This window comes from Schistocerca gregaria, chromosome 6 (genome assembly GCF_023897955.1).
Source record: "Schistocerca gregaria isolate iqSchGreg1 chromosome 6, iqSchGreg1.2, whole genome shotgun sequence".
Classification (NCBI taxonomy): domain Eukaryota; kingdom Metazoa; phylum Arthropoda; class Insecta; order Orthoptera; family Acrididae; genus Schistocerca; species Schistocerca gregaria.
In genome coordinates, this window is record NC_064925.1 from 192,984,610 (window position 1) to 193,012,546 (window position 27,937).

At 43.2% G+C, this 27,937-nt stretch overlaps 1 protein-coding gene across 1 annotated transcript in view; it reads right to left on the reverse strand.

The window, feature by feature from the left end:
- Nucleotides 1–27,423, reverse strand: part of LOC126278800 (formin-like) — a 246,586-nt gene extending 219,163 nt beyond the window's left edge. The window contains exon 1 of the mRNA XM_049979073.1: nucleotides 27,243–27,423. Coding sequence (XP_049835030.1) covers nucleotides 27,243–27,264 — 22 coding nt within the window. The 5' untranslated portion in view covers nucleotides 27,265–27,423. The remainder of the gene's footprint in view (nucleotides 1–27,242) is intronic.
- Between the last annotated feature and the right edge of the window lie 514 nt (nucleotides 27,424–27,937).

A 27,937-nucleotide genomic window follows, 5' to 3' on the forward strand; every position in this document is an offset into this window, starting at 1 on the left:
CGCATTTTTGACAAGCCCTCCACCTCCCCAAACTTGTCCTCTAAATGCTCGACGAAGAAGTGAGGCTTTGTGGAGAGAAAAGACTCCCCATCAGCCCTCGTACAAATTATGAAGCGGGGCGAATAACTGCTACTGCCATCCTGAGACTTACGTTCCTCCCACAGTGTGGCCAGGGAGGGGAACGTTTTTGGATCGTATATCTGAGCCGAGAGGCCGAGAACACTTAGAGACTGCTGGCGGTTGGCCACCAGCGAGAGACGATGTACCACGCTTCATTGCGGGTCATCCGTCCTGATGCCACCTACTCCGACCAAGGGCCCTCCCCACGGGCACCACCCAGCCACAGCAAGAGCCACCTGGCTGGATGGTCATTGCCGGGACTCCCGATACCCCAGGAGGATAGGTATCTACTCCTTGGCATACGTGGGGAGTTAACGGCGCAGGCATCAGTAGAGCGATCCCTGTGTTTTCAGGGGGCTACAACCAACAGGGTACATGGCGGCCCCACCACAACGGACTGGCTACCGTGCTGGATGTTAGGTAACATGTGGTCCATGGTCACCGTCAGTGCAGAAAGAGGCACTGCACAGTTCAAGGTGTAATCTGCACGCAGAAATGGAGTCATGCCCAAGAGATGGAGAGCGGACATGGCTTCAGTTCAACGGTGTAAAAGCTGGCGAAAGGTCTGATCGCAAGATGGACACAATGCACCAAGTAAGGTGCCCTTCCCCAATCGGCTCACTCTTCAGAAAATTTTGAGAGATGGAGGTCAAACCCAACAGGGGACCACCATATAAGGCCAAAAAGTTTGAGACTCCTTTTAGTCGCCTCTTACGACAGGCAGGAATACCGCGGGCCTATTCTAACCCCCGAACCCGCAGGGGTTTTTTCCAATGTGCCACTGACTCTTCCCGTATAGTTCTGTACTTCCGTAACACCCATATTTTCCATTAATCATGCAGCTCTGCAGGGTCCATCTCCATTACATCCGAGCAAGTAACCACACCATTACAAAAGTTAAGGGTGTTATGCAACTCAGCTTCGACTGTGTAGAAACCTACGGTCTTACATCCCAGAAGCTTAGGTACTTGGTCTGTGATAGCAGTCTCAACTATAAGTGCTTCATTATGAAGTAGTTTGAGACTTTTTAAGGGCCCAGCCATACCCTACAATACCTTGTGAATACAGAAAGGGGAGAACTTGTCAAAGGTTCCTCCTGTTCTCTTGATGACACAGAGTGTTATGGCACACAATTGCCCTGCTACTATGATTCTGACACTACTATTCAGGAGAACTGACCAACTGAGCTATCTTTGATGAGCAGCTGTAGGTACTACCTGATGGTACACCTATCCCATCAGGAGTAATAGTTTGACGAGACCCTTCTATAGAAATCCTACGAGACACTAGGAAAACAAATGTCAACCCACACAGAGCCTGGCATTCCTGAGCAAGCCTTATTTGACTGGTGGGTAGCAGCTGCCACAGAGGTTGCCCTCTAGAGACTATTATATCTCAACAGCCATTCATGTCAGCTGCATGTAGCTCACTTTGAGGTTCATGATCTATATAATTATTTTTTTAATTATAGGCATGCACCTTTCTCATGGTCAAGGCAGTGAAGCCAAGGCCCCCATTCTCTGAAACACACAATATTCCACCACTAAACCCCATGGTTATCACTGAAGCATGCATGGAGCTTATAGAAATACAGCACTGGCGGTGCTTACCAGTCCCCAGATCAGGAACCTGGGATCACCAGGCCATACCCACTAAATGAAAACTGGGCCCCTGGGAGGGAGTGAGCAGTAACAATAATTCAGACAACTAATGTCCACCTACCACAACCCGGAAAGATCTAATATAGTAACTTTAATCATAAAGTGCACCATCATCACTTAAATTATTTTTTAGGTTATGATCTACACCTAACATTTCCAAGAAAGATTTTGCCTATTTGTGGTTTCCAATAAACCTGTGGTTTCAGTCCGTAGATTCCGAGCTATACACTGATTTGATATTTTTCATCCTCAGGCTGCCACAAACTACTCATTTTACTAAACTTATCAATTTTCCACAGTTATGTTTTGTACCATGTCAGCGATTATGACTGAACAATATGAACTGACTTGAATTTCACCAACCGTCATCCAAAATCTGTAAGCTCTGGTGATGAGATAAGCTGCATTGTGACTATGCACTTAGTGGCAAACTGACTTGAAAAGACCGGCCATGTTCGGATGATGTCTGCAGAATCTGATAGTGCCATGTGACTGCAAGATTAGGAAACCATAGAAATCGTCCAAGGAAGATTTGAGACCTATTGCACGTGTTTGGTGGTCCACTGCCTTAATCTCTAGACCACTTGCATTACTTTACTTCATAGCCTGTATGCTCACTGTCCACTGTTCATACACACTGATGTAACATGGTTCCAACACTTTTTAGTGCAAGCCAATTCTGTAGGCAAGATGTAGGTTTGAAGTCTCATATAAATAAAGTGTATGTAATTGATGTCCTTCATACCATCACACACTTCTTACTGTCGCTATGAAATTTTCTTTAGTAACTTGGTTGGGCTTTCATTTATGAGATGCTTGGTTGGTTGGTTAAAAAGAGGGGGAAGGGACCAAACTGATAGGTCACTGGTTCCTTGTTCCGAATATAACAATGCCACAAGGGTGAGAATAAAACAAGTGAGACTGACAACACAAAAAAGGAAAAACCACAAGAATGATGGAAGGGCAACACACACTTAAATGGACAAAAGTGGAGAAAAAACCACAGAAATGCAAGAAACAGGTAGAAGAGATTAAAATGACAAAACAGATTACCATGGCTGGCTGACCATGAGAATAAAAAGGAGAAGCCAGCCACTCTGCAACACACTAAAACCTCCGTCCTGAAAGCTCTAGGGTGGAGGACACAGAGGGACAAAGGACATGCACTAAAACTTAAATCAAATGAGAAAACCCACCCTCACAAATAAAATGTAAAACCAAATCAGCCAAGGAGGTGTTCTCAGATAAAATAAGCAGCAACGAGTTTGGTAACCAAAGATTTCATCACAGGGAAGTCAAAGTGAGACAGAGCACCAGAATATGGGCAACTGTCAACGGGCTGCCACATCGGCACTGAGGCGGGTCTTTACGGCACAGGAAGTAGCTGTGGGATGACCAAGTGTGGCCAATGCGGAGCTGGCAGAGAACCACAGAGTCCCTGCAACAGGTCCACATGGAAGATGCCCCACATTCGTAGTCTCCTTAATGGCATGCAGTTTGTTGTGCATGCCATTCTGTCTCCCAAAGCCAAAAAACCTGGTGGTGTAAAAATGAATGCAGGTCAGTTATTGGAATGCCGATCTACATAAGTGTTTTCCGTGTAGCCTCAGCAAGTCTGTTGCCTGGGATTCTGACATGTCCTGGGGTCCACACAAACACCACTGAATGACCAGACCCTTCGAGGGCATAGACGGGCTACTGGATGGTCACTACCAAAGGTTGATGAGGGTAGCACTGGTCAATAGCACGTAGGCTGCTCAAGGCGTCAGTACACAGAAGGAATGACTCCCCAGGGCACAAACAGATATGCTCAAGAGATCAAGATATAGCCACCAGTTCTGCAGTGAAAACACTGCAGCCATAGAGCAAGGAATGCTGTTCAGTATGTCCTCCAGGAACATACGCAGAACCGACATGATCATCAGCCATCAAGCTGTCCATGTAAACCACTTCATGGTCTCAGTACATGTCAAGAATCGAGAGAAAGTGAAAGCGGAGAGCCGCAGGGTGAACTGAGTCCTTTGGGCCATGTGAAAGGTCCAGGCAAAGACATGGCCTAGTTGTACATCATGGAGGTGTAGGCAAATGGTCCTCGAGTATAGGTGGTAAAAGCAAGGACTCCAGTTCAGATAGAAGCGATTGGACGAGAACTGCAGTCGTAAGCTCTGACCTGGGCTGCCAATGCAGGCGATGAACCACTGTGGGTGAGAAAAGGAGATGGTAATTCAGATGCGCAGGAGAACTACAAATGTGTGAAATGTTAATGGTGAGGAGATGTGCACGCCTGACATGCAATGGAGGGACCCCAACCTCTGCCAGGACGCTGGTCACCGGGCACGTACTAAAAGCTCCTGTCTAGTCGAACGCCACAGTGGTGCACTGGGTCAAGTAAATGCAGCACTGAGGGCGCCGTCGAACCATAAACCAGTCTCTCACAGTCAACGCAATATTGAACAAAGGATCTGTAGAGCTGCAGCATCATAGAGCACTCTGCACCCCAGTTAATGTTGCTCAGGCAGCGGAGGACATTGAGATGCTGCCAGCAGTTCTGCTTAAGCTGACAAAGGTGAGGAAGCCAAGCAATTGAGCATCAAAAACCAGTCCTAAAAATTGATATGTCTCCACTAAAGTGCGGGGGATCATCAGTAAGGTAAAGTTCTGGTCCTGGATGAATGGTACGACGCTGACAGAAGTGAATAACACACAACTTTGCAGCTGAAAACTGAGGTGCCTTGTGGAAGGCTCCCTGTAGGCGCCCCTCAGGTACACCAGTACTGGTGGAGCAGTATGAAATGCAGAAGTCATATGCATACAGAGAGGGTGAGATGGTCGGCCCTACAGCTGCTGCTAGACCATTAATGGCCACTAAAAATAGATACACTCAATACAGAGCCCTGCAGGACCCCTTTTTCCAAGATATGGGTGAAACTATGGGAGGCACCAACTTTGACATGGAAAGTACAAAGCGATAGGATATTTTGGATAAAAATTGGGAGCAGGCATCTGAGACCACACTCATATAATGTGGCAAGGATATGATGTCGCCAAGTCAAGTCAATCTTTTTGTAGATCAAAAAAGACTGCAAACACGTGTTGGTGCCTGGAAAAGGCTGTTCAGATGACAGACTCTAGGGACACAAGATTACCAGTAGTAGAGCGACCCTGGCAGAAGCCGCCCTGACATGGAGCCACTAGGCCATGTGACTCCGGGACCCAACCCAACTGCCGACTCATCATAGGTTGCAAAAGCTTACAAAGAAAATTGGTGAGGCTGATGGGCTGACAGTCACCCACATCAAGCGCGTGTTTGATGGGTTTGAGCACTGGTATGATGGTGCTCTCCCACCAGTGCGATGTAAAGATGCCATCGCACCAGATCCGGTTGAAGATCACGAGGAGACATCGCTTCTAGTCAGACAAGAGATGTTTAATCATCTGACTGTGGATCCAACTTGGCCCAGGAGCTGTGTCAGGGCAATGTGCAAGGGCACTGATGAGCTCCCACTCTATAAAGGGGGAGTCATAGGGTTCACTGCGGGGTGTAGTGAACGAGAGGACTTTCCCTTCCACCTGCCATTTGAGAGTGCAAGAGGCTGGGGGTAATTCTCCAACCCGCAGTCGGAAGTGCTCAGCAGTCACTTTTGTGTCGGTAGATAACACTCCATTTATGTTAACACCGGGAACACCTGCTGTGGTCTGGTACCCAAAAACTCGTTTGATCTTTGCCCAGACTTGGAAAGGTGACGTGGCACCCAATGGTCGAGACGCATCTCTCCCAACACTCCTATTTTCATCGTTTGATAAGCTGGTGAATGTGAGCATGGAGCTGTTTAAAGGCTATAAGGTGCTCCAGATAATGGTGCTGCTTATGCTCACCGACACACTGTAATTGCCTCAGCAACTTGCGGCAACCACCAAGGGACTGTCTTTCACCAGGGACACCATAAAGAGCGAGGGATTGAGTTTTCTGTGGCAGAAATGACTGTGGTAGCCACCTGCTCAACCATCACATTGATGTTACCATGTGGGGGAGAGTCAACAGTGACATCAGAGGTGAAAGTTTCCCAGTCTGCCTTGTTTAAAGTCCATCTGGGCAGGCATCCACGAGCCTGACACTGGGGGAGTGACAGGAATATGGGGAAGTGGTCACTACCACACAGGTCATCATGTGCTCGCCAGTGGATGGATGGGAGAAGGCTAGGACTGCAAATCTACAGATCAAAGGGCGAATATGTGCCATGTGCCACACTGAAATGTATGAGGGCACCTGTATTTAAGAGGCAGAGGTCGAGTTGTGACAGTAAATTTTCGACATGTCTGCCGCAGCCAGTAAGCATGGTGCCATCCCACAAGATGTTATAGCATTAAAATCTCCTAGAAGTAGGAAAGGTTTAGGGAGTTGATCAATCAGTGCAGCCAATGTGTTTAGGGGTACTGTACCATCTGGAGGAAGACACATGTTGGAGAAACATTATTACCTGTGTCGTCCTTATCCTGACAGCCACAGCTTCAAGAGGGGTTTCAAGGGGCACAGGTTCACTGCATACTGAGTTCAGGACATGGACACAAACTCCACCTGACACACTATTATAGTCACTATGGTTCTCTTAATATCCTCAATAGCTGTACAGGGCAGGGTCCACATTTTCAGGAACCAGGTTTCCTGAAGGGCAATGCAGAAAGCAGGTGTAAGGCTTAACAGTTGACATAGCTCAGCCAGGTGGTGGAAAAATCGCTGCAGTTCCACTGGAGGATGACGTTATCGTGTGGCTGGGAAGGCATGAAGCATGGAAGGAGGCAGGTTATGCCCCAGGGTCACCTCCTGCCAATGATTGCGTATTTGTGGCCATTTCTATGGTGGATGAGGCTTCAGTGAGATCCAGATCCACAGGATATGCTAAGATCTCCACCACATCCTCAGATGCAGAACTGATAGGGAGTGGTGGTGTTGGGGCCACCAGAGGGTCCTGTTTCTTAGCAGACTTCTCCTTAGTTTGCTTGTGTTTTCACTTCTCTTTAGGGGATTGCTGGGAAGATATCTCTGAAACAGCTTAAGGCATGGAGGAAGACCATGAAGCTCTGCTTGAGCCACTGGCGAGAGTCTGCCATGACATTAGTGGAGACTTTGGGAGAGGGGGCACCCAAGGGACCTCTTCCACAAGATAGGAGCCTCCCCCCTGCATTGGGAGGAGGGGGACTTGATCCCAAAGTAGGTGCTTTGGGAGCAACGGAGCAAGATTTGCCCCTACCACCAAGGGGGCAGATGTATTCTGGTGACCCAGAAGGCCCACTGTTTGTGGCACAGAGTGAGGAATCATAGGCACTTGGGAGGGCAATGATGATGTAGCTGCAGCATATGTCAATGTCAACCAAATGGGGAGTAATCTTTCAAATTTATGTTTAGGCTCTGTGAAAGCCAACCAGTCCAGGGCCTTGTACTCCATGATATCCCACTCCTTTTGAAGTACTGGGCAGTCTGGCAGTGGTGCTCTCCACAGATTATGCAAGTGGAAGGTGGTGCACATGGACTATCTGGGTGCAGTGGATGTCTGCAGTCTCGACATGTGGTGCTGGAAGTGCAACAGGAAGACATTACCAGAACTGCCAGCACTTAAAGCACCACATAGGGGGAGGAACATATGGTTTAGCATCACAGAGGTAAGAAATCACCTTGACCTTTTCAGGCAATGAATCACCCTCAAAGACCAAGATCCCCTGGACCATGTTGAGGCTTATATAGGGAATGACAGAAACAGGAATATCACTCAGCTTGTCACAGGTGAGTGATGCTCAGTATTGTGTTGGGGATGCTGTCTGAATTAAGACTGTGCCATTTCCCATCTTTGACAGTGCTGTCACTTCTCCAAACTTATCTTCAAGGAGTTCAATGAAAAACTGAGGCTTCATAGGTAGAAAGGAGTCACCACCAGTTCCGCTACAGACTAAAAACTAAGGCGAATATGGCTTGCTCCATTCTGTAGCCTTAAGTTCCTCCCATGGTATAGAAAGGGAGGGAAACAATTTACGGTCATACCTGTTGGCATTGTATTCTATCTTGCCCTTCTTAGAGACTGCTGGTGCCATAAGGTCACCAGCAAGAGATGACAGTCTGCTTCATTGTGGGACATCCACCCCGATGCCACCCACTCTGATCGGTGGCTCTCCCCACAGGCGACACCCAGCCACAGCAAAGGCCAACTGGCATTATGGCCATTGCTGGGAGTCCTGATGCCCCAGGAAGACAGGCATCTACTCCTTGGCATACTTGGTAAGTTTACAGCTCAGGCATCAGCAATGCAATCCCTGTGTTGTCAAGGGCTACCATCAAATGAGTACATGATGACCCCACCACAACGGACTGGCTACGATGCTGGATATTGGGTGCAGATAAAGCCAATATTGTCATGATGGTGAAAGAGGACAGGAGACAATGGAAGAAGATGATGTACCCCGGATAGTGTCCTCGTCCAAATATCTGAATTGCAGCTGGACATGCAAAGCCATGACAAGACATTCAGGCGATCGAATCTAAGGGCACTATGGATAACTCATGCATGGCATAAGGTGTCCTTTCCCATATGGCCTGCACGTCTGTAGAATTTTGAAAGTGGCAGGTGAAACCATAGAATGGGACCTGAACTCATAGGGCCGAAACGTGAGAGACTCCATTTAGTCACTTCTTACAACAGGCAGGAATACCTCGGGCCTACTGTAACCCCCAGACCCACAGCAGTAATTTATGAGATCAAAGTACTTTGGCAGAGACGCTAACTGACCACTTTGCGTGCAATGACAGAAAGCTCTTATAACTGAAGCAATCGTATTTGCTGTACAGTATGAGTGGACTACATTCTTTATCACTGGCTACTCAGAGCTGGTATGGAAAGCAATTTCAAGATGTTCATACGAAACTACAGTGCGTAAGACATACACTTATTCTCTTGTAAAACAAATGACAAAAAGGTAATAAAAGCAAATCTAAAATAGTTGCACCTTTTGGTTAGGAGTAATGTGGGACCCAAATTTCTAGGGGTAAAAAAAAGATAACACTATTTCAGTCTGTTGATCATGTTTGCTTTCCTTTGGTTGACTGTTTTGGCCACTGTTACCCATCTTCAGATAATATAGGTGGCTAAACAGTAACCTGTCTTACAGGAACAGCAGTGGAGCTTGCTATGCTTCTGTTCAACAGGTTACTGGCCAACTACAAATATTAATATTATATGAAGATGGACATCAGTACTAAATCTAAAATCAGGGAATAATACCCAGTGATCAAGGTACAGAAGCTTCTCACCTGTGCTCCCAAGGCTGAGAGGAATACCACCTACACCTTTTTCCAAGCAGGTCCAATGTATGTAAACATTATGCATATAAACTATATACTTCTCAAATGATGCTGCAATAAGCCAGAGCAGATAAACACTATTACTAATGATAAACATGAGGCGTTGTTAATTTTTTTTGAGTCATCAGTCTTCTGACTGGTTTTATGCTATGTAGCCTGCCATGACTTCCTCTCCTGTGCCAACCTCTTCACCTCTTGAGTAGCCTTTGCAACCTACGTCCTCAATTATTTGCTAGATGTATTACAATCTCTGTCTTTGTCTACAAATTTTGGCCTCCTCAGCTTCTTCTACCACCATGGAAGTCATTCTCTCATGTCCTTTCTCCTTATCAGTGTTTTCCACATATTCTTTTCCTCTCCAATTATGGGCAGCACCTCCTTATTCTTGACTTTATCTGTCCACCTAATTCTCAACATTAATCTGTAGCACCACATCTCAAATGCTTCAGTTCTTTTCTCTTCCAGTTTCCCCACAGTCCATGTTTCACTACCACGCAATACTGTGCTCCAAACTTACATTCTCAGGAATTTTCTTCCTCAAATTAAGACTTATTTTTGATATTAGTAGACTTTTCTTGACTAGAAATGTCCTTTTTGCCAGTGCAAGTCTACTTTTGATGTCTTCCTTGCACAGTCTAACATTGGTTATTTCACTGTCTAGGTAGCAGAATTCCTTTACTTCATCTACTTTGTGACCATCAATCCTGATGTCAAGTTCCTCTCTGTTCTCATTTCTGCTACTTCTCATTACTTTTGTCTTTCTTCAGTTTACTCTCAATCCAAATTCCGTACTCATTAGACTGTTCATTCCATTCAGCAGAGCATGTAATTCTTCTTCACTTTCACTCAGGATATCAATGTCATCAGCGAATCCTATCTCTGAAATCCTTTCACCTTCAGTTTTAATTCCACTAATGAACCATTCTTTTCTTTCCATCATTGCTTCTTTGGCATAAAGATTGAACAGTAATGGCGTAAAACTACATCCCTGTCTTACACCGTTCTTAATCTGAGCACTTCGTTCTTGGTCATCTGCTCTTATTATTTCCTCTTGGCTCTTGTACATGTTGTATATTACCCGTCTCTCCCTATAGCTTACCCCTATCTTTCTCAGAATTTCAAACAGTTTTACATTGTCGAATGCTTTTGGTAGGTTGATAAACACTATGAACATTTGTTTTGTTTTGTTTTAGGGCTCAAAAACAACTAGAGCCACAAGCACCCATGTCAGAACCTTAAAACACCAAGAGAAAAGTAAGAGCTAAAAATGATTACATGACACTAACTGATGGAAGGAAAGACATGTAAAAAAGAGGGACTCTGAGAAATGTCCATAAAATACACCATAAAGAAACGTAGGTCCTGAACAGAAGATTACATGTCCTTGACCATATTGCTAAGATGGATAAAAAGTAAAACGCAGTCAACAGCCCGCGCACCTTTTGCTAAAATGGCTGATAACTCAGATGGCAAACATAAATGAGAACATAAGCAGTTAATTTTATTTATTTATTTAAATGTCAAGTTCCGTAGGACCAAATTGAGGAGCAAATCTCCAAGGTCATGGAACGTGTCAGTACATGAACTGAATAAAAAAGTGCATTCCATCAGGAAATTGCAAATGGTCAGAGGTTGATAGTAATGAGCACGTAGTGGTGGGGAAGCACCATTTACAAATGGCAACGGCCAAAACATACAGTGCCCAATTCGCAACCTAGATAAAACGATCTCCTTGCAGTGAAAGGGCCAAGAGGCAGTCGTCCAAGTCGATGTGAGAGGCTTAATTCCCTGGAGCTTGTCCCCATGATGGGAGAGCCATTGGTGACCTGTGAACATGTCTTGACTTTTCTTTAGTCTTGCTTCCATTATCAACCACAATGTCAGAATTGCCTCTCTGGTGCATTTGCCTTTCCTAAACCGAAACTGATTGTCATCCAACACATCCTCAGTTTTCTTATAGATGATGAACGTAGATCTTTCCACATGTTAAATCCTCTGGTTTTATATTATTTCTAATTTTCGTCTTACTCTCCATTTTATCAATTAAGTCAAAACTGTCCTGTCACTAAACAATTCTCCATACTACACTGAATTCTAATAATAAAACTTAAAAAATTAAAAACATGAAAACAAGTAATTAGCCTTATCTTAACTACTGTATAATGAAATCAAACAATGGAAAATCCAGGATGGAATGTAACATTACCAGAGAAGGAAAGTTGCTCCTCACCATATAGCGGAGATGCTGAGTCGTGATAGGCACAATAAAGAGGTTCACGCACTCATAGCTTTCAGCCATTAAGGCCTTTATCAGCAGCATACATACACACACATGCGCACGCGCACACGCACACGCAACTTGCACACATGTCTGCAGTCTCGGAGAGCTGAAACTACACTGTATAATAAGTCAAGAGGAAATCATTGTTAGAAAATATCACACAATTGTGTATGAATTACTTCAAATTTTTATAGGATATGCTAATAAACATTCAGACAGACATAGGCTATGTACTTTTAAGTGATTGATTTATTGATTGATTGATTAATTGAGATGGATTTATGGGACTAAACGGCAAGCTCATCAGTCCCGCAATTCAAAAGTTAGTCACAGAAGAAAGAGGGTCCACAAAAAGTGGACGAATCCAGTCAGGGGAGTCAAATTATAAGATAATGAACATTAAATACACACAGTGAAAGGCATAAAAGGTGAGATCAAATCTAAAAACTGGAAAAAGGGGGCAGTCATGGGGTCCCACACCGAGAAGACATGAAAAGCAGTCCCAACCAAACCACCCTGTCCCCTGTTCCAAGGGTAAAGTAAAACCTTATATCTGGAAATAAAAACCACTTTCACAGGGGAAACTGAGGACTAGTTCAGCTATCTGTGAAGCATCTGCTAATATTAAATTTAAGGAATTGGGAAGATTATACTTAATACAAAAAGCCAAAAGAAGGGGACATTCCACCAATATGTCGGATATTGTCAGTCTGGCTCCATAACCACATTGAGTGGATGGGTTGTTATGTAGGAGGGAACAATGGATGAGCCGGGTATGACTAATGCATAATGGCATAAAGCAGTGGACTACTGCTGACAGGAGCAGAAGGAAGAGCACCAAACTGCAGTAGACTCTTTGACTGTGAGGAGTTTATTACTATGAGAAATAGCATTCGAGATGACATTCCACTTTTGGTCAAAGAGAGATTTGACGTAGATCTGTATATCCACAGCTGGAATTATGAAAGGAAATTGGGAGGGAGAGGGGAAGGCTAAGTATCTGCTTCTCTAGACAAATGGTTAGCCAGTTCATTCTCTGGGATGCCCACATGACTTGGGACCCAGAGAAAGACAACTGAACAGGCAGCACCCTCGAGGGCAAAGAGGTCATGGATAGCAGAGACTAAATGATAATAAGAGTAGCATCAGTCAATAGCCTGCAGGACACTAACTGTGTCTGAACAAATTAAAACATTGTGGAGGGAGGTCTGAGAAACAGAAAGGTGTGTCCTGTGAGTGGCTAGAAGATCTAGTATGAGCACTCTACATGATCCCCCACAATAAATGGTGTCTGAAGCCAGTAGGAGACATGAAAGTGTATCCCACCTTATCAACTGTCTTAGAACCATCAGAGTAAAAGGTGGTGGTATCCTGGAACTCTCCAAGGATGGCAAATACAAGATGCCTGAAGACCATAGGAGTGATAGAGAACTTAAGACCCTGGAACAGATCGGTCCAAATCGGTGGTCTAGGCACCATCCAAGGGAGGGGGGAGAGGGCAAAGACATGGGAAGGGAACAGCTTAGGTGTAAGTAGTGTGGTCCCTGTGTTGTCAGGGGGCTCAGTAATATGGGTACATAACAGCCCCACCACACTGGCTACACATTCTGGTGACTTAGCAGGGTGGATGGGGGCTCTAGTGGGGAAGGCAGAGGAGAAGGAAAGGGGAGAAGAATCCACACTGTAGATGCTAGGGAGGGAATTTTTCCCCTAATGGCTCACACTAAAAACAGGAAATTTTGAAGTCGAGGTCAAACCTCAAGCGAGGAGCTTGCCAAAAAGGATGTTGAAACCAATACAGGAAACCAGGTGGATAGCCAGGTCAATTTAATCCAAAACACCTAGAGAGGGGAAGGAGAGGGCAATGGGAGGAGTGAGTGATGATGGGGGGGGGGGGTGTTAGGCTACCTGTTTTTAGAGTTCCTAAAATCATATAGAATCACTTTATTGTTCATCTGTCTGTCGAAAACAGCTTCTCAATAACGGGTTGACTTATCAAGTTAAAATGTATGTCGCCTGTTGAGGCCTTCAGCCCCATGACGGTATAAGGAACTGAAACTTCTAAGTCAATGCAATCAATAGATACCGCCGTTTATGTCACATTGATTGTCACTCCTAAATTCAATCATTAAAACCTATGGGGTACTTGTCTAGGATCGTGAAATTCGGCAAGAAGCACGGTTTCACAGTACAACTAAAGGAAAAATCCGAAAATTGTTAATTTGGAATAACAAGACACGAAAAAAATACATTTCTTCATTTGTTATCAGTATGTATTTTAACAGCCCTTTTGCCCAGTACGCTTATGGGCAGATGTGTAGGCCTATCTAGCCAATATCGATAACAGGCAAAATGGTCGAGATTCTCTATTTCCAGGATGGATAAATTATCTAGATACACAATTAGGTTTGTACGGAATAAACAACAATGTACATATTTTTTGTTTAGAACCGACTTAAAGAACAAAAATGCTGTTCTGTGTTGTGATGTGAAAAGTTTGGTTTCGTCTTCTTTCTCGCAGTCGGTTGTAACTACGACATCACGCCATTTAAACCAATAGACAAATTGTTTCTCTCATGCATATTCTTTCCGCTTATACTCGCATATAATTTTAAAAAAAAACTGTATACGCGACAACATGCGGTTTTGTTTTCTTTCTCGCATTCTGTTTTCACGCTGCGATGGCTTTTTGATAAGACTGTTATGGAATCTGAATCGTCCATAACTATGTAATCCTACCCGTTCGCTGATTAGAACTATGCAAAATACTGTCATTGATGCTACTATACTCACAGATCCAGCGTTGGAGACGTCGGTACACACCTCGTATACCAATGACCCTAACCGATTTACCCATTCTTTTTAAGCAGTTTCAGTTCCCAATCATGGTTTCGTTTGCAACACCAATGAACATGGCTCATGGTCAATGATAGGGGGAAAGCAGTTGTGGACATATAGGGAGAGGGGCGCAGGAAGAAACAAACATATACATTTAGCAGTTGCAAAGCATTGCCGGGTTCACTAGCTATATACAAGCACATCAAGTAATTACGATTTACTGCTCAAAATTAGCCATGGAACATGAAACTAACTACCAAGCGACATTACATCGAATAACTAAGTAAAACGTCGAATTCCTCTTCACAATAAAAGGAGTATACCGTGAGCAGTGACAGCGCTAGATGAAAGCTGAACGACGACGACGAGTCAGCCTTGTTGGGCCCTTTTCACTTTCCAGTCACAAAGATAATGCTAACTTTGATTGAATTATGCACTAATAATCATAATTACACACAAATTTTATTGTTATCATATACAAGGATTATTGCAATGACAAAAATTACATTAAACAAACGAAACTTCCAGCTTTTCGCCTCACAGATTTTAAGATTACATCGTAGCTAAAACCAGCGTCTATTTTCGCTTAATTTCATAGTACTGACAACGCAGATAGTCTCTTGGCACATCGTGCTTCGTAAGTATGTCTTAATCACTTTTAACTATGAGAAGCTTCTCTCGGCAGAAGCTGTATTAACCGGAACTGTGAGCATTATCCTGATTGTAATGCAAAGATTTGGATGTACTTCTTCGTAATCATTTTCTACTATATACTTTGAGTCCTGTAGGTTGGATTTTAAAAGTTGGAATTCCTTATCAAGTTCGAAATGCTGTGTGTCCCTATTGTCGCCCCTGGAAGTGTTGTACTAAATCATTAAAATGTATAGGTAGGTCGCCCACGGATAATGATTTCAAATAATTCCTGTCGTAAATAAACCCAAATCGTTCAAAATATTCGTTTGGGACTTAGAATCGACATTCAGTGTTGACTATTATAGCTGCTATCAGTGTGTTACGAAAGCTAACTCTGTACTGCGTTTCAGCAAATTGTATAGATTCATCAATTTGTTGATAACCGAACATTCGTTTTTTTTCTGTTCCATTCTTTTTTTAATTTATACTGAGACTCATTTCGTAACTACTTTTTTCTACAAACAGTCGAGCTTCTGCAACATTTGTTTCAAATCTTGTGTTACGGATTCTTGAATTGTGTCAGGAAATGAACGTAAAGTATCAATAGCGATAATCAAGTTCACTTGAATCGATTGCCATAGTTTACTTATATTGCTGACACATACTAAAATCTCATACCACACGTGTATTGCAACAATCAACCCAAAGTTAACATTTTCTTCGCAAAATAGTTTCGGAATCGTTAGTTCTATTTTTCAGGTCATTCATACTTTCGGTGACACCATCAAATTGCAAAAATTCGCTTTTACAGCTCCCATTCTACCTTCCCATCGTGTTCCAAACAGAGGTTAAAATATCAATGTCAATTTAGATTTTATAAGATCCCAACGCTTGCTTGATTTTGTAAAAATCACAAACTTTATTGATGAATCCGCATTACTGTTTAAGTGTTAGCAGCATCTAGCATATGAAGCTTCAACAATGACATCCGCACGGGAAGAACGAAGCTCGTGGATTAATATTGAGTATTCTTGTTCTAACACCTTTATTAATGCCAACCATATGGCACCATTATCATATCCCTATCCTCGACAGTTCTGGATGTCTGGGCCATTATTTTCTAGTTCCTTTCAAATGGCATTTGTTAAATATTCTCCCGTTGTTTTTGTGACGGCAGTAAACCCAGCGAAACGTTCCTCTTATCTCTCCAGTTGTGGAATTACAAAATTTAATGTTATTGACATTTGTTCCGCACAGCTCGAATCCCTGGTCCAATCGAGCATGAAGGCATAATATTTTGCTAGTTTGACTGTATAATTTCGTTGATAACAACTTGGACATTAATGTAATTCATTCATTTTGTTTGTTGTTACTATTAATGCAGAGCAAGTTTCTTTTCGTTAATACGTTGCAAGTGCTCTTTTAGTGTTAGGTCATATCTGGATAACAATTTAAATAAGTCTATAAAATTTCCACTGTTTCCGCTATCGTTCAGGTTAAGGAATTCTAGAAGACCTCCAAACGCCAGACTGTATGAAGCTAAATATTTTGTAATATCGATCATTCTTTCAAACACGTTATACCAATACTTTCGTGATTCCCTAATCAGTCTCTTGCTTTCCGTGCCTGTTGTATTTTCTGCATTTGATTGCTTTACAGAAATCCATCCATCTAATCATGCACTCCATGTGTCCTTGATTTTGTCTTTGTCCATGCCTTTGCGATATCCTACTTCGAAATTTCCAATCGTAACATCCTTCTTTTACCATCTGTGTCTGCAAATATGAAAAAAGGCGACATGGAAAGCAATAAACGTTGTCTTGAAATATAGAGTAAGCTAACCGTCTGTGATGTAGGTTTTCACTGTTAATAATTTTTTTAGTTAGTTGAAATTTGGTAAAATGTCTTACTTACATCTTTGGGGTAACTTTAATCAGTTTTCTGAAGGTTTTGTTGGGGCCATTTTGAATTAAGTCACGATGCTGGGTATCGGTTACTGAAAATAACCGCTTTCCTGGATCTAATTCTATAAATGACTCTCATATGAACGGTTTCCTTTTACTCATCACTTTTTAAGTCTATAGTCGGCTCACAATCTCGGACCGCAGTAGTTTCATTCAACTCTGATGCTGTATTAGAAAGTTTAACAGATTCAATCGATCCCGAAGCTGCTTCTGTTTGAGAAACTAAAGACGCTTGGTTGGTTTAAATGGGGGGGGGGGGGGGGGGGAAGGGAGCAAACTGCGAGGCCATCGGTTCCTTGATCCCAGTAGAACAATTAGCCCAGGGAAAGAATAAAACAAAAAAGATTTGTGGCACAATAACAGGAGAAAGGAAGAACCAGAAGAACGACAGCAAACACTACAATGGGCAAAACAGGACAAGAACAACACAGACACACGCAAGAAACAGGGAGAAGAGATTAAAAACAAGAAAGCAGCTTACCATACCATGGCTGGATGATCATGAGAATAAAAAAGGAGAAGCCAGCTACTCTGCAACACATTAAAACATCCACCCTATAAGTCCTAATGTGGGAAACACAGTGGGACAAAGGACACATGCTAAAACTCAGATCAAATGATAAAAACCACCCTCACGAATAAAACGTAAAACTAAAGCTGCTGTTTAGGCATTGTCGCCCAATACCTATGTTGGGAAAGTTAAAAGTCCACTGCAGAGCGGCTAAAAGTGGACAGGCCAACAAGAGGTGGATGACTGTCATTTGGGAGCTACAGCGACACTGACGTGGGTCTTAGCGATGAAGGAGGTAACCATGTGTGAAACATGTATGGCAAATGTGGAGCCAACTGTTATGCCACTCCATCTCCCTAAGCTGTAAAACCTTGTGACGTAAGACAGAACGCAGGTCAGTGGCAGAGACGCCCATCTCCAGGAGCGGTTTCTGCGCAGCCTGTTTGGCCAGCCGGTCGGCAAGTCCGTTGCTTGGGATTCCAGCGTGTCCTGGGGTCCACACGAACACCACTGAGCGACTGGACCGTTCCAGGGCAGAGGTGGACTCCTGGATGGCGAAGGTACCACTGGTCGATAGCTTATAAGCTGCTCAGGGAGTCAGAACAGAGAAGAAACGACTCACCAGAACAGGAACAGTACTGAAGTGCAAGAGATATGGCCACAAGCTCTGCAGTCAATTCACTGCAAACAGTGGTCAAGGAATGCTGTTCAGTATGGTCTCTGACATAGGAGAAGCCAACATTACCATCAGCTATCGAGCCATCAGTGTAAACAGCTTCAGAGGCCCAGAACATGTCAAGAACCAAGAAGAAGTGACAGCAGAGAGCAGCGGAGTTAACGGAGTCCTTAGGGCCATGAAAAAGCTCCTGATAAAAAATTCAGCCAAGGTGTACACCATGGAGGTGTAACTGAACGGAAGTCAAGTAGAGGTGGCAAAGGGAATGACTCCAGTTCGGAGAGGAGGGATCGCACGGAAACCACAATCATGAACATTGACGTGGGCCGCCGATGCAGGAGATGAACTGCCACATGTGGGAAAAGGAGATGGTAATTCAGATGCTCAGGAGAACTAAGAATGTGTGCAACATAACTGGCGAGCAGATGTGCACATCGAATCTGCAATAGAGCGACTCCGGCCTCGGCCAGGACACTGGTCACCGGACTCATTCTGAAAGCTTCCGTTGCTAGTGTAACGCCACAGTGGTGCACTGGGCCGAGTAAACGCAATGCTAAGAGCGCCGCCGAACCATAAACTAGACTCCCACAGTCAAAGCAGGATTGAAGAAAGGCTCTGTAGAACTGCAGTAGTGTAGAGCGATCTGCTCCCCAGTTGGTGCTGCTCAGGCAGTGGGGGGCATTGAGGTGCTGCCAGCAGTTCCACTTAAGCTGACGAAGGTCAGGAAACCAAGTCAATCAGATGTCTAAAACGAGTCCTAAGAACATGGATAAGATAAAGTTCTGGTTCCGGATGAACGGCACGATGCATACATACGAGTTTGCTGCTGGAAACTGGAAGCCATGAGATAGAGCCCATAACTGCACCTTGTGAATGGCTCCCTGTAGGCGCCATTCAGCAACACCAGTAATGCAGAAGATATCCGCATACAGAGAAGGTGAGACCAACAGCCCTATAGCTGCAGCGAGGCTGTTAAAGGCCACTAAAAATAGAGACAATACAGAGCCCTGCGGGACCCCATTTCCCTCAATACGGGGGAACTATGGGAGGCACCAACTTGGGCAACAGGAACTTTTGGATAAAATTGGGAGCTGGCCCCAGTGGCCCCACTCATACAATGTGGCAAGGATATGATGTCGCTAGGTCATGTGCAAAAAAGACAGCGACTAGGTGTTGGCGTCTGGGAAAGGCTATTCGGATGGAAGACTCGAGGGACACAAGAGTATCAGTGGTATAGTGACCATGGCGGAAGCTGCCTTGACATGGAGCCACATACAAGGTACTGGAGCGAATAAGAGCTGCTGCCATCCTTAGCCAGACATTCCTCCCATGGTGTGACCAGGGAGGAGAATAATTTGGGGTCATACTTCTGCACATTGAATTGAGCCTGTGAACGCTAAGAGACTGGTGGTGTTGACCACCAGCAAAAGATAATGTACTACGCTTCATCGCCCTGATGCCATCCACTCCAACCAGGGTCCCACCCCACGAGCTGCAGCAAAGGCTAGCTGGCAGGAATCCCATTGCCAGGAATCCTGAAGCCACTAGGGTGATGGGCATCTAATCCTCGGCATACGTGGGGACTTAGCAGTGCAGGCATCAGCAGAGTGGTCCCTGTGTGGTCAGGGGCTACAACCCACAGGGTACATTGGGGCCCCACCACAAGGGACTGGTTACCGTGCTGGATATGAGGTGCAAAGAATTCCATGGTCATCGTCTGCGCAGGAAACGATATTGCATAGTGGGTGAAGGAAGACCCACCCAGGAAGGTGTCATCGCCCAAGAAATGGATGATAAGCAGGACTACAATGACTCGACGAGAAAGTGGGCTAAAGATTTCAATGCATGATGGACATGATGCACCATGTAAGGTGCCCTACCTCAATTGGCTCGCTCTTCAGGAAAAGTTTGAAAAACGGAGGTCAAACCCTACAGGGGATCATCACAAAGGCCAAAAGTGAAGCCGGCCGCAGTGGCTGTGAGGTTCTAGACGCTGCAGTCTGGAACCGTGGGACTGCTACTGTCACAGGTTCGAATCCTGCCTTGGGCATGGATGTGTGTGATGTCCTTAGGTTAGTTGGGTTTAAGTAGTTCTAAGTTCTAGGCGACTGATGACGTAAGATGTTAAGTCCCATAGTACTCAGAGCCATTTGAACCATTTGAACCGAAAGGTTGAGACTCCCTTTAGTCGCTTTTTTTACGACAGGCGGGAATACTATGGGCCTATATCGACATATTCTCCTTTTGGACTTATGCATTTCATCCAGCGGTATTCTAATTCGTTGATCCCATCCGAACAATAGGAACTGTCCAAGTCTACAAAATAGCTATTAGTTGCTGCAATCACCTCCTTGTTTGAATAAAATCTTTGTCCCACCAGCCATTTCTTCAAATTGGGGAACAAATAGTGGTCCGAAGGAGCCAAGTCTGGAGAAAAGGGGGGGATGTGAAACGAGATGAAATCCTGTTTCCATTAATTTTGCGACCACAACTGCTGAGGTGTGTGCTGGTGAATTGTCGTGATGGAAAAGGAGTGTTTTGCGGTCCAATCGCCGGCGTTTTTCTTGCATCTCGGTTTTCAAAACGATCCACTAACGATGAATAATATGCACCTGTATTAGTTTTACGCTTTTCCAGATGGTCGATGAGGATTATCCCTTGCGAATCGCAAAAGACAGTCGCCATAACCTTTCCGGCCGAAGGAATGGTCTTCACCTTTTTTGGTGAGGATTCTCCCTTGGTAACCCATTGTTTAGATTGTTGTTTGGTCTCAGGAGTATAGTAAAGTATCCATGTTTCATCCACAGTCACGGAAACGACGTTTAAAGTCCTGCGGATTCTTCCTAAACAGCTGCAAACCATCCTTGCAACACTTCACAGGATTCCGTTTTTGGTAAAGCGTGAGCAATTGTAGAACCCATTTTGCGGATAGCTTTCTCATGTTTCTCCGCAGGGCATCCAGAACGTTCAGCATCACTTGTGCCCATATGGTCACTCCGAAAATTTTTAAACCACTTATAAACTGTTCTAATCGAATGTGCAGAGACACTAATGTTTATCAAGCTTCTCTTTAGTCTCCTGAGGCGTTTGGCTTTCAAAAAGTAACGTTTAATCAGCACACGAAATTTTTTTTCGTCTATTTTTTGACAGTCACTCGACTCCCTTGATTCACACGAATGCCAAACACAAAGAAATAGACTAATATGGTTGAAACTTTGTGTGCGTTATTTCCAAAGACGCTACTAACTAAACACAATCTCGATACGCGCCGGTCGTGCCATCTCTCGGACTTTGCACTGACTTCTCAAATGCCCTTCGTATATAATCGTCTCAGCATTCGTTTTCTTTTTGATGCAGAGGATATTTTCTCCTTATGTCTGTCTCTTGTGGGTCCCTCGGACATTATTGTTGTTGTGGTCTTCAGTCCTGAGGCTGGTTTGATGCAGCTCTCCATGCTACTCTATCCTGTGCAAACTACTTCATCTCCCAGTACCTACTGCAACCTACATCGTTCTGAATCTGTTTAGTGTCTTCATCTCTTGGTCTCCCTCTACGATTTTTACCCTCCACGTTACCCTCCAGTACTAAATTGGTGATCCCTTGATACCTCAGAACATGTTCTACCAACCGATCCCTTCTTCTGGTCAAGTTGTGCCACATACTTCTCTTCTGCCCAATCCTATTCAATACTTCCTCATTAGTTATGTGATCTACCCATCTAATCTTCAGCATTCTTCTGTAGCACCACATTTCGAAAGCTTCTGTTCTCTTCCTGTCCAAACTATTTATCGTCCATGTTTCACTTCCATACATGGCTACACTCCATACAAATACTATCAGAAACGACTTCCTGACACTTAAATCAATACTCGATGTTAACAAATTTCTCTTCTTGAGAGAGACATGATCTAAACATGTTGTGTTAAGTACGTTGATAAATATATCAGGATACTTAAAGTACTCAATGTCACACTATATTGCCAATAGTGTGTGCAATTATCATATTTTATGGAAGAATATTTTTTCTGTTGTGTCATGTAAGATAGCAGTCAAATAAATACGCCAATACTACACACACACACACACACACACACACACACACACACACACACACACACACACACTTAGTATGGATGGCTGAATTTGAGACAACACACCTTCAGAGATAAAAGACCTGTTCACTTGTACTAGTTCAATAACTTTAAAAAAGAGTTAAGCGTCACTTGGTAGAAATGGTTTCAGAGTTGGCATTACTGGCCAAGACAATGCTCCTGCCTGTATTGTCTCTTCCACAGAGCATTGTTGCCTTTGATTGTTGTTAGATTGAAGTGTCAGTTCGGAGAAACTGTGCACACCTAGTGGGCTGTGAATATGGAATAAAGGAAAGTAAGTGTGTTTTCCTTTTAACATGCCTCTTCCTTTAATATGGCGATCAGCTTCCTCTCTAAGTATATAATTTAATAATTTACTTAAAAAATTTTTAGTTGGTACAAACGACTTACCAAAGTTAGTCTGCATTCCCAAACTTGTACACTTAGCGCGCTACCGCATAGGTGTACACCTTATATGCATCTAGTAATGGAGCTTCACTGTCAATGTTGCTAAACGAACCTTGATAAATTCATTCGTAAGGAAATAGAGACGGACAATTAAGTAGCTAAAATTTTAACAGCTTCAAAAACTTTTTTTTGCAAGGCACGAGTCCGTCAGCGGTCGCCGACGCCTAACGCCGCCACTGACCGTGAGAAATCTTTTCTTACGTTTCATTAAAAGTCTGTGGTTTTATATACCTTTTTCATATCTGCTGGAAGTCCACTGGAAATTCAGTCTTCAAAGCAGTGTACACATGTATGTATATTAGTTAACGAATTGGCATTTCAGACAGACAGATTAGAGCTGACGTTCTTTTGAAGCCGTGGTCATTAGAGTCGGTACACATAATCGAATTTGCAAAGGACGGAGAAAGAAATCTGCCGCCCGTTTTTAAAGCAATCTTCGGGCATTCGCCTTACAAGATTTGTGGACGTCACGGAAAGCCTAACTTTTATATGGCCGTACGGGACTTGAGCCGCCGTTGTGCTCAAGCCGCGCCACCTCTGTCGGTAGCAATTTGTGTGTGTGTGTGTGTGTGTGTGTGTGTGTTTAGCAGGCACATTTTGCAGTTCCTTTTGAATCAAACCACATTATTAAGCACTTTAAGTGCAAGTATGTTCCGAGAAATCTGTTTGATCTGTATGTGGATCGCCAACTGAGACTGAAATTACGAACTGAAACTGATATAAGATACTCAAGTGTACCGATAATAAACGAACTAGTGTGCGTGTTTGGCAGTCTAACAAAACAACATTTTGGGCTTAATGTAAGCATTCGTAGTCTCTAGTTTTCTGACACTGATGGTGCCTTTTAAAAGAAAACAGCGAGCGAGGTATGCGAGGAAAGGGATTCAAACCCCATTCCGACCAATAGGACGAGTTTCCCTAATCCATGAAGGTAAATGCTGGATTGTTTAAACTGAAAATGCCACAATTTTATTCCACGCCACCGTCCAATACATCCCCAATTCTTTCATGTTAGTATATATATTTGTAAATATTAGTATATATACATCCTTGAACATATTCACAGTTCAATTTTTTTTTTCCTTCAGTGGGAATCCACAGCCTCCAAGTGTTTAATAAAAGACTACATTGTCCGTTGTTCGCTGTTTTATGCTTTATTAAAATCTTGCTATTAGCTTTTCGGGTGTGAGCCATTATCTAGCACATCTGCTATGTCCTGTATTACATATCGTGCTCGTCACCACTTACGTTACATACATAAAACCAGAAGTCTTACTCCACCTTAACATATATTTAAGTGCTGCAGCCTGACGTGAAAGAATGTTATGAGCACGATATGTAATATGTGACATAGAAAAAGTGCTTAACAATGGCTCACGCCCGAAATTAGCTAATAGCACGATTTTAATAAAGCACAACACAGCTTACCACGGACAATATATTTTTTTTTATTAAATATTAAATTTTATTGAGACAGAGAAGCTTATGCACACGAATCAGCATGGTTTTAGGAAACATCGCTCCTACGAAAATCAGCTCTCTCTTTTCTCACATGATACATTGTGAAGGATGGATGCAGGACAACCAGCAATTTCACATTTCTAGATTTCCGGAAAGCATTTGGTACGGTGCCACACTGCAAGCTGTTAACGTAGGTGCGAGTATATGAAATAGGTTCCCGGATATGTGAGTGGCTCGAAGGCTTCTTAAGTATTAGAGCCCAGTATTTTGTCCTCGACGGAGAGTGTTCATCGGACAAGGGTATCGTCAGGACTGCCCCAGGGAAGTGCAGTACGATCGCTGTTCTCTATATACATAAATGATTTGTCGGACAGGGTGGGCAGTCGTCTGCACTTGTTTGCTGATGATGCTTTGGTGGACGGTGAGGTGTCTAAGTTGAGTGACTGTAGGAAGACAAAAGACGACTTAGACAAAATTTCTAGTTGGTAAGATGAATGCCATCTAGCGCTCTAAATGTAGAAAAGTGCAAGTTAATGCGGATGAGTAGAAAGGAGAAGGCTGTAATGTTCAGTTACAGTGTTGCTAGTGTCCTGCTTGACACAGCCAAGTCTGGGCGTAACACTGCAAAGCGATATAAAATGTAGCGAGCATGCGATGATCGTGGTAGGGAAGGCATATGGTCGACTTCGGTTTATTGGCAAACTTTAGAAAAGTGTTGTTCATTTGTAACGTAGATCGCAAATAGGACGCTGGTGCGACCTATTCTTGATTACTGGTCGAGTGTTTATGTTCCGTACAAGGGCGGATTTAAGGAAGACATTGAAGTAACTAAAAGGCGAGCCGCTAGATTTGTTACCTTAAGTTCGAACAACACGCAAGTGTTAAATACAGATGCTTCGGAAACTCCGATGGGAATTCCTGGACGGACGGTGACGTTCTTTTCGAGGAGCGTTGTTGACAACATTGAGAGAACCAACATGTGAAGCTGACTGGAGAACGGTTCTATTGCCATCAAGATAGATCTCGCGTAAGAGCGACGAAGATAAGTTACGGGAAATTGGGGCCCATACGGGGGAATATACACAATCGTTTCCCTTTCGCTCTATTTGCGGGTGGAACAGGAAGGGAAATGTTTAGTAAGAGCGGTAAGAGTACCCTCCGTGTCGGACCGTACAGTGCATGCGCAGTATGTGTGTGTGTTTGTAAATATATGATACATTTACCATCTACAAGATTATTATATTAATAATCTTGTTCGTACACGGGTCCACATCTTCGATACATTTTTGAAAAGAAAACATTGTCTGTTATGGGCTGTGAAATTTTCAGTTTATTTACTTCTAGCCGATTTCGAGGCACTATTATCAAGCACATCGCAGATACCGAGAATTCTTCCGCGTTGTATGGCTGTGGTCCATGGAACTCTTCTATCGCTTCAGGAGCACCTCCGAAGATGTTCAACGTAGCTTTGGACGAAATGTCAGGGATAGAACGGTTCCATGGGCCAAGGCCCTACAACCCGGAAGAATTCTCGGCAGCTGAAACATCCGGTCGTGAAAGCCTTCAATGTACGACATTGCAGATAACCGCTATCCGATCCAATCATTGAAAATGCACATTATCCTATATATGAAACTCAGCTTACTCTATCGGCATATCCACGTACAGATTGTGCAAGATACTTACTCCCTAGATATTTTTCCAGAATAGAACCCTAAATTGAATATTTTGAGACAGAAAACAAATGGTCGGGATTGATCTTTTGGGATTTGTTAACAGTGCGATACCGCGCTCTTACAACTGTGACGTTATTAACATGGTGGACATCCAGCCCAAAATAAAATCCGGCATACTAATAGGTCCTTCGCGGAAACAGCGGGTTTAGAGCTGGGAATATTGCTGTTTTCAATGCCTTCAAATTTGGAAATATCAGACTACAACGTAATAATTAGCTTTTGATCAAGAACGTAAACATAACCATGAAAAGCTCAATGTATACAATTTAAAAAAAGTTGTCAAGGCACAGTCATTGCCTTCATCAGCTCACATATTGCCCCTTTCCTGTGTAACCTAGACCTAGGACTACGTCTACGCTACAGTCCAGTATGTTGTGGCCACCTCCTAGAGGACGAAGATATGATGCGTACAGCACAACCCAGAACACCGTTCCCCTATGGATCGCCATCTCCAATACACTTTTACAGGTGTAGTAAATTACGCCCACAAGACGTAAACCACATTACTGAAATAAAAACGACTTATCTCAACTGTAACTTTCAAAATATATACGTTAACATACAACATAACACTTCAGAGAGTGCACCGATGGCTCGCGTTTACTGGAAGGCAATCGACCGTGTTTTATCGTTGGGATTATCTATCTGTATCTAAAACACATTATAAACTAAAAATGAAGAGCTGTTAGGGTTTTAGCTGTCCGTCTATATATACAACTAACGACAGGAACGTTTGCGATGGGTTGACAAAATTTTACGAGGGGCTGTAATATATGCACTGAACTACTGCTGTGAACTTTGCTAAGATAAGGCGTAATTGTTTATATCAGTGAAGAACTAGATATTCCATTTGCCGACATTAGTTCCTCAGTATATTTTCTACTTGTTTGCGTGTTTCGTAGTTCTTATTCGCGTCAATTCGACATTATGTGAAAGGCCCTAGCAGGTTCGCAAGCAAGATACATTTACCGTGAAAACATTTTAATCTACGATAAAATTTGATTTTGTAAGCCAACCCCATATACACTTACTACTTACAAATTCGCCTATGGAGTAGGAAAAGTTGTCGAGTGAAAATTATATCACTTTGTTTTTGAAAATATATTTTTATGGCTGTGTATTTTATTCCTGTCTATGCAACAGTACAGTTACGTTGATGATAGTGAGCAATATTTTCGTTCCTAGAGCTACACGGTATTCGTAAATGTTATTTTTTGATCGCGCTCGAGTCCATACAACGAACTTCATTAACGATTAAATGTATTGTGCAGCTGTAACTAGTACGCTTAATTTTTAAATACTGATAGTTGTCAGGAAGAGTTCGGAATATTCTTTTAAGGATCCTCCAAGCATCTGTATAATTTTGATCATTAAAGCTATGGACATCATATTCATAACAAATGCTCGTATCGTCAGAGAACTACACATCATAAAATTATTACGAAAATACTTACATACGACGTAAGTACGATCCATTTCATCTCACACCGATGTGCCACGAAACAATGCCATTAACAGGGCATAAAAGCATCACAACGAGCCTCGATACTAACAGACACTTGCTGCACGTATACACAAGAGATGTTTACCGCGTAGCGCATCCGAGCGCAAGGCGACACACAAACAAACAGCCCTATGCCGTGCTGTTTCGTTACTAACAAGCGGGAAAACTACTTTGTTCAGAGACTATAGTAATCGGTAACTTCTGTGAATAATATCGATGAAGTTGACGTAGAATCAGTATTGTCGCTTTTAAAGGGGGGGGGGGGGGGGGAGGTAAAAGGTAAAATAGATTTTGCTCATAACTTCGTTCACGCCATGAAAATACACTGTTGTTTTACCCGCAAATCCCCCAGTAAAATCAATCAGTTGGAAATTAAATCCAATAAGCACATTAGAATCCACTTGACATTCAAGTAAAGCTGCAGATAAAGCACTAATTAATCTAGGCACCATCAAATAAAAAATATGTAACGTTTGTAATAAGGTACTCATGGATGACAAAGGAAACGAATCTAGAATTGGAGATGTCTGTGTATTATTAAATTATATAATTAATTGTATTACATAATAAAATATTACAATATTATTACAGTATTCTTTGTTCATATTTAAGTTTGTGACATTTTGGCATTTGGTTGTAACTTGA